Consider the following 8,593-nt stretch of genomic DNA (forward strand, 5'->3'; position numbering starts at 1 on the left):
CGCAGAAATCAATCGGGGAGTAATGCCACCTCAACTTAAACACCATTATGATACATAAATTATGACTAATACCTTGTCATCATTTTATGCAATATTTTATTTTTTAATATATATCTTAATATTCTCTTTTTGGTCTAGCAATTTTTCATTTTTCTGCTATGTATCTTATTTGTTTATTCATTTAATTGGTAACACTTTACAATAAGGTTCAATTTCTTAACATCAATTAACTACTTTAGTTAACATGAACTAACAATGAAAAACACTTTTAAAGAATTTATTTAATCTTACTTAATGTCATTTTCAGCATTTACTTATGCATTATTAAAATCAAAAGCTATATCTGTTAATATTATTTAATGGACCTAACATGAACTAACAATGAACAGTTGTATTTTTATGAACTAATGATAACAAAGATGAATAAATACAGTAACAAAGGAATTGTACATTGCAAATTAATGCATTAACTAATGATAACTACTGGGACATTATTGTAAAGTGTTACCAATTTATTTTATATTCTCACGATTTCTAATATTTAGGGTATTACTTACAAATTGTAGTCCGTTATTGATTCCAAATTGCATGCCAAAAATTGTAGTTAGTAACATAATCCATTACATTACATGTAATCAGACTACCTTTTTATTACTTTTAGATTTCTTTTGACCCAACTCATTTATCACATTGATTTAAATAGGATAATCTTCTTCCATATTGATATAAAAATACGAAGAAGTAGAAAATATATTCCATTCGTAGTTATTAACGGCATGAAGTGCATTAAACATTACATTACATCAAGGTTTCCCAAACTGGGGGTTGTAAATGAACTGCAGGGCATTTGTGAGTTTAATGAAAAGCTAATAATAAAAAAAATATATATAAAATTAAAATGAATCATTTAAAAATAACAATTTTAAAATAAAATCAAATAAAATATATATTTTTTTTAGTATTTTATTTTGTTTACCTGCATGTCATGTGACCATTAACCAACCTCCGTTAACATGCAAACGTGATACTTAATTATTAAAATATTTATTTAATCTCAGGGGTACTTCAAGTAAATATTTCAAAAGCATTCAAAAGACATTGTAATAGATGGTTAACCTACTGAGTGATAATTCAAATACAAATGAATGTGTTCATCAACAGTTGATGCAATGTTGAAACCTAAAATGATTTTTGTAAATCTTGTGTAGCCACCTGACTATTGACTGGTCTTTGTGTGAATGTCCACAAAACTGGAAGACTTTATGAATATAAGTAGTAGGCTATTTTAGGAAGGAACATTTAAAAGATGAAACAGTGGAATTGGGGAGAATCAATAAATTATGAATAATTTATTGCTATTGTGTGAATAATATGTAATCAATAAAAAAGTAGCTGTAGTACAAGTATTTTAAAATCTAATTACAAGTAATTACATTTTTGGAATCTGATTACATAATCCAGGTTACATGTAATCAGTTACTACCCAGCTCTGTGTGTGTGTGTGTATATATATATATATATATATATATTTGCTGAAAGCAAAATACTGATATAAAACATAAATACATAAAAATACCTGTAATGATACAAAAAAAAAATCTTATGCCATATAACTATTTACTGGAAGCAAAATACAGATTAAAGAAAATGATTTTTTGCAACGTAATTGCAGTGAGGTCGCATTATCACAGAATAGCTTTCCTGCCGAACGGAGGCAGCGGAGGAGCGCGGGAGGGTGAGATGGAGGATAATGATGTGAGGTCAGGGAAGATGATGAAGGGATGAAAAAAATGAGTGTGACTAAGGATGAAAAACAGGGTGAGCTGGTTGAGGGCAGTGGAGATGAATGGAGTTGGTCTATAAGGGACTATAAGGACTTTAAACCTCTTTTCCAGCCTGCTCTTGATGGTGACCTTGATCAACGGCCCCTCTGAGTTGTGGGCTCAACAAAAGAGCGGGATAACTCAACGGGATATAAAATGGAAAAGGAGTGGCACACTCTGGATGCTCTATTTTGTCTTATTCTGTGTGTTTCTTCTAAAGTAATTACTTTAACCCTGCACGATGACCTAGCCAGATAGAATCAGACCCTTGTGGTCCTGGCCGATGCGATCTGATTGGTCAAATTAATGGCCCAGGGGAGAGAGCTTCACCTTAATGTGACTCTGTGTCGCTGTGCCCAGCCTAACATACACACATTACATGCAGGGCTGGGTGATTTACTGCTTTAAAAGATACTGGTAGGAATTTCTCAACTGGTATACATTTGAGTATTGTGTCTATTATAATTGTGTAAAATGCTCCTTATTGGTGAAGAAAGCAAATGAAGAGCAGTTTGCTAAAAAAAATAAAATAAAAAAACTGTGGGTATTGAAATGAGCATCTGCTAAGCCACACCCCCTTAGACACTGTTGCTATGCTCTGAGAAGCATTCATACTAGGGCTGCACGATAAATCGCATGCGATATTTAACGCGCATCTTGTCAGAAAGCCGCTTCTGTAATCAGCGATTACAGAAGCGGCTTTCTGACAAGATGCGCGTTAAATATCGCATGCGATTTATCGTGCAGCCCTAATTCATACTATTGTGAATCAGACAAAAACATGCACAAGTCACATTACACTGCAAAATCAAAGGAAAAAATATGAAATTATATATTGCATAAAGAAAATAGAGACTTAAAAAAAAAAAGAAGATTTTAAAAAAATATTTGCAATGTGACAATTAACTATGAAAACCCTAAACAACTGATACTGCATAATACAGCATCATAGCCTTTGTTGAACTGCCTTTAATTTAGGCAAAATAAATAAACAATTAAATAAATACAGTATTACAGTAATGAGAATCTAATGAGAATTACCACAGAGAACATTAGCAATTACAAAATAAATGTAAAAACAGAATTTAAGGGAATAATGTACTTACTGTCATGAAAATAATGCAAGAAAGTAAAAAAAAAAAAAAAATCTGAATGGATCTAACACCAACTTTGCAAATGCAAAACACAGTTTCTTATTTAAATTCTTTTAGACCAAATGACATTTTGAGAATATGAACTCCATATTAACCTTAAATCCATGACATTACCTCCTGATCATAGACTTGACTTCTGTTTACATGTCTGTAACAGTACGAGTAATCAGAAACGTTCACAATCACACTTCTCAGGTTGTCAGAACTCACATAAACAAACAGAAGACGACTGATGATGGTAATTAAATCAAGCATATGGCAGCCAGCTCAAACACAGCTGTGTGTGTGTGTGTGTGTGTGTGTGTGTGTGTGAGAGATCTCTGGGCAGTGCGATTCACACATTCATACAGGGTGTGGATTGAGTGTCAACGAGACAGAAGTGTGAAAGCGACACAATGTCTGAAACTGAAGTAATCGCACTCTCTAGACGAAATGCCTCGGCAAATATCCATTCGCTCAGATCACCTGTTTCACTAACCGTAGTGTCATTCTGACGTCCAGGAAAGCTCTGAGGAACCTTAAGATCATGTAGAGTGAGACTTGATTAAAATATGACTAAATGTCTCAGGAGAGAGACGGAAAGAATGATGAAACTGCATATATATAATATATAATTTTTTTTTTTTTTTTTAAAATATATAATACATTTATAAATTATAATTTTATCATTTATAATACTTTTATTCAGCAAGGATGCATTGAATTCAATAAGTAAAGATTTATAATGTTACAAAAGATTTCTATTTCAAATAAATTACGTTCTTTTGAACTTTATATATACAGTAAAATTTCTTGAAATAAAAAAGGTTTCCACAAAAATATAAAGCAGCACAACTGTTTTCAACATTGATCATTATCAGAACTATTTCTAGAGCAGCAAAACAGCATATCAGAATGATTTCTGAAGGATCATGTGACACTGAAGACTGGAGTTATGATGCTGAAAATTCAGCTTTGCATCACAGAAATAAATGACATTTTTACATATATTCACATAGAAAACAGTTATTCAAAAGTGAAATAATATTTCACAATATTACTGTTTTTACTGTATTTTTGATCAAATAAATGCAGCCTTGGTGAGCATAAGAGACTTTTGAACGGAATATATATATACAGGTATGAATTTCAAAAAAGTACACTAATTCATACACATTATAGAAAGAAATTATAATATCAATTTTGATTTCAAGTTGACTTAAAAACATCCCTACTACTAAAAACAAAACAAAAACAAAGCTACAGTCTTGGATACATAAAAAAATATAGAATGCCCATGAGAACAGATTACCACGGTGACGTGTCCCATACAGAAGGTAATTATTGCAGGATTATCAATCAAAGCACAGGCATCGTCATAAGACAATAATAATGATCATTCCAGTCCCAAACACCATCGGTTTGGATATGGCCCTTCTTCAAGGCAAATGTCATGCCACCCTTTCCCTCGGCCATTAGAATGGCGTATAAAAGTTGCCCTATTATAAAAACTAATCCTCTAATAAAGGTAAACCTTAAGTCAATACACTGTCCAGCACTTCACAAATCACACTTCAGGGATGGTCAGTCTGCTCTCTTGAGGAAAAAATAAAGATAAAAAAAAATGAAAATACAAACATATTATATAGGATCAAAATTGAATGATCTGAACTTAAACGTTGGCTACATACTGTAGAAAGGTCCAGTCTGTTCCAATTCAAAACACTTTATTTCAGACCATCAACTCTATCGTCTCAGACTGGAATCAGACCTTTCATTAACTGTCTTCTCACAGCAGGAACGTCCAGAGACACAAAGCTGAGACATGTTTAATTACTGTCTTTTCTTTGTACGGAAGTTCTAGAGTGACTGTTGAACCGTGTTTTTGATACTGACCTGGAAATCTTGTCTGTGCATGACATGGTGATGAGACGTTCTCCTTGAAGGACTCCGTCCCACGTCTGAACGGGACCTGTGGTCTTCACGGGCAGCGTACCCTCCCCCGATTCAATCTTTGTCCGAAGGTGGCTGTGAAACTTCTTCACCAAGTGTCTGTTGCTGTGCACTGCGGGAAATCCGAAAAAAGGGTTGGCATGATGCCCAATCTATTCATTTATTAAATGTATTATTTTATCATTAAATTTATTTATTTATTTATTTATAAATCTAACTAATCCATTTGGGATTGAGGTATGTACTGTAGTTGGATAAAACAAAAACAAAAAATCTATTTTTCCATCTATTATTACGGATGTGGTAAAATTGGAGTACTATTGGAGGAGAAAAGTGTAATGCTTGTTATAAATTGTTTACTCCTTATGTTGAAATTCACAATGTCAAATTCACAAACGTAAAATGTTAAAAACAGCACCCCAATTTAAATAAATAGTTCACCCCAATTTGTATTTAGTTGTTTATTTGTTCTGGAGAAAGCAATATTGTGTATATTATATATACAAATATGCAGCTTTTGGCTTCACAAGACATTAACTGATGGACTGGAGTGGTGTGGATTACTTATGGATTATTGTGATGTTTTTATCAGCTGTTTGGACTCTCATTCTGACGGCACCCATTCACTACAGAGGATCCACTGATGAGCAAGTGATCTAATGATACATTTCTCCAAATCTCAAACAAACTTTTCTATATCTTGGACGGCTTGAGGCTGAGTACATTTTCAGCAAATTTTCATTTAACTATAGACCAATTTGGTGTTTGCAAACAGTGATGACGTTTTTTTTGTGGGCGGAGCCTATCTGGTGGCAGAAAATGACAGTTTTAAAGTAGCGGTCTATGGAAGCCATGGAATGAAAGAATAAAAAAAAGGCAATTTTAAGGTAAATATTTCAAAATTCTGACTTTTTTCTCGCTACTACTCTCGTCATTCTCTCTTTTCCCCTCAGTTCAGAATCATGAGTTTATAATCCCACACTTCTGGCTTTTTTAAAAAATTTTTTATTATTGACAAACTTGCAAAATTGTTAAATTAAGAGTTAAATTGAGTTATAAAGTCCGAACTAGGAGATAAACTTGCAGTGCAAGTGATGTAACTGTGACGTCTACTCCAAATTGGGCTATTCATTTAATGTTATTAAAAAGGATCTAGAGTTCTTAAAAATGACGAAAAATTACAGTATAAAGCTAAGAAATCACATGATTTGTTTAACCATTATGGTTCTGTTTAACTCCCTACCATTTATGAGTATATGACTTAGTTCCGTATGATTTATGTTTTCCACATGTTCCACATGTTTGCCAACAAATAACTGAACTTGACTGCACTCACAAGTATTCAAGGTGCAAGGAAAATATGTTGCACCACATGACATTTTTAGTCATTAAATGTATTTTTTTTCTTAAAAATGGAATAAGTTTGGATTAAGTTTTAAAACCCCCTGAAACCGAACTTGACACATATAGTATGTAGCATCTGGACACTTTAAAAAGTCTGTACTAGACACATAATATAGAAGCAAGCAGAAGAGATGATACAGACAAGCGAAGAGTCTTACAATCGGAGGTGATTTCATACGGCGAGTTGACACGGGCGTCCCCGCAGGGCGACGTACTGATGTACATGTGGAAGAGGACGTTCTCTCGGAGTCTCAAACAGGAATCTTTGTGCCGTACGAAGATCGATTGCTCCCAGTCCTCTTTCCTTTTGCTTCAGAGTGATCACAGACCGCAGGCGGGAAGAGAGAACAGAAAAGGGAGACATGAGAAACAATCACATCTGAAAGCGTTTGGCGCTCACATCCCGAGTTCGGCTAATAATGGGCCGAGGACACAAAGGAGACAAATATTGGCCTTCCCGCGACCAAGGCTAGTTCCATCACTGTCACCTTCCCCTCTCGCGCGCGCTCTCTCTCTCTCTGGTACACAATCTCAAATCATTACTCTGTCAGAACAAGGCGAATACAAATGACCGAGACAACAGCGAGCTGTAATTCTTTAACCCAGATGATCTGTAGCTAGTCAGCTGTAGGGAGGACACGGCGTTTCCTGCAGAGCCGCCCCACTTTTACACATATCATCATAATTAGCACTAACGCCTCACTGTGATATCTTACAAAAGACGTTTCGGAATAGTGCACGAGGTGAACTGTGCACGGGGAGCGCATTACATACGCAAACATCATTGTCGCTAATTGGCACCTAAGCTGTGCTAATTACGCAAATGACCTGCGATGTCAAGGGTGGAGTCGCGCTGCTCCAGATCAGTCTACTGAGGAAGGTGCTGTGGTATTTTATTTGCCGAACATAATGACTTATCTTCCAAACTAGACTCCAGACTCAGCCAAACGGGCCCATTTAGTCGCAGATAATGCACTCTGGGAAGACGCATATGCAAATATGACATTACAGGAGGCTTTTCTATGCAGCAATCTGCTACAACGAGGAAGACATTTAGAGTGTGCCGCACAGTGATACCTCCAACACCACACCAGACTCAAACGATAATGTGCTTTCGCAATGAACGAAGAATTAACACTTTGGAACGTACATCCAACTCCTTTGTTGGGTGTGAAATGTGCTTCACTGAGAAAATGTGTTGTTTGCTTAAAGCTCTAAGGGAGTTTTTCAGGTTCAATATGACATGCTGTTGATTAGAGCAGAAAATAATTTCAACTCGGTGTGAAAAAATGAGCAAACATCTTGTTTACAATAATGCACTTACTATGGAAGTTAATGGGTTAAAGATGAACTTACTGTGGAAGCCCACCCAAAAAAGAAAAAGGTAATTGTGACCCTATATCTTACAATAATGACTTGATTTTTTGTAATAGGGACTTTATATCAGTGGCGTTCTGTCCATATAAGCTGCGAATGCTCCGCATACCCAGGCCATTTGAGAAAATAAGTTCACGGGATAATTCATATAAACATGATTATAAGTTGATCCCTTGTCATTTGAAATGTAACGCTTAAAGCTTAAAGAGTTAGGAATACGTATGTACAATGATTTATTTGCCAAACGGCAGTAATTTTCTTTAAATCTACCAGTTGCGGTTGCTTCCGGGCGAGCGGATTCTCTGCAGCTTTCTCGCCTCCGCTCTGTTGCTACGAGTCGTCAGGATTGTAGCGCATTCTCAGTGGTTTGCTGGTCTGCGGCAGATTTAATGCGCGAGGTAAGCTGTTCGCAAAGCGCTCGCTCAAGCGGAAAAATGAGCTGCTGCTGTCAGATCTCGATTGCCGAAAATCACATTGTGTTTGATGCAAAACCAACTCGACTAAATCAAAAGAAAAAAAACACTGTAACTGTACATTTTTGTTTTCTCAAGCAAAGCAAAATTTTAAAGTCCACTGAAAACATATCTTCTTACATTTTTGGTCATAGACAACGTATGTTGAAGATATACGTTATTGTCAACGTTATTGCCTAAGCGGTAAATTAAACAATTTTTTTTTTATAAAAACGTGGGCTATATACAATTTTAATAATAACACGCATCATATTGTTCCCTTTGTTTTGCGTATGCTCGTGTAGCTTACAGTTAAAGTCCTTCTCTGATTTTATTATTGTTTGCAAGGTTGCAACTTTACTTTGCAATATTTTGAATATTTTTGGGTATTTTGCATGGTCTGTTATTGGAGTAGTGTCACCCAGGTGGGAGTTTTAACTCCTATTCACTG

At 35.2% G+C, this 8,593-nt stretch overlaps 1 protein-coding gene across 1 annotated transcript in view; it reads right to left on the bottom strand.

Annotated features, from left to right (window-relative positions):
• The window catches only part of LOC107734387 (double-stranded RNA-specific editase B2-like), a 49,895-nt gene that overhangs the window by 7,577 nt on the left and 33,725 nt on the right, over positions 1–8,593 (bottom strand). The window contains exons 5-6 of the mRNA XM_016546333.1: positions 6,472–6,623; positions 4,853–5,021 (exon numbers count right to left, since the gene is read on the bottom strand). Of these exons, the coding sequence (XP_016401819.1) occupies positions 4,853–5,021; positions 6,472–6,623 (321 nt within the window). The remainder of the gene's footprint in view (positions 1–4,852; positions 5,022–6,471; positions 6,624–8,593) is intronic.

The sequence above is a fragment of the Sinocyclocheilus rhinocerous genome, unplaced genomic scaffold, assembly GCF_001515625.1.
Source record: "Sinocyclocheilus rhinocerous isolate Xijiao unplaced genomic scaffold, SAMN03320098_v1.1 scaffold940, whole genome shotgun sequence".
NCBI lineage: Eukaryota > Metazoa > Chordata > Actinopteri > Cypriniformes > Cyprinidae > Sinocyclocheilus > Sinocyclocheilus rhinocerous.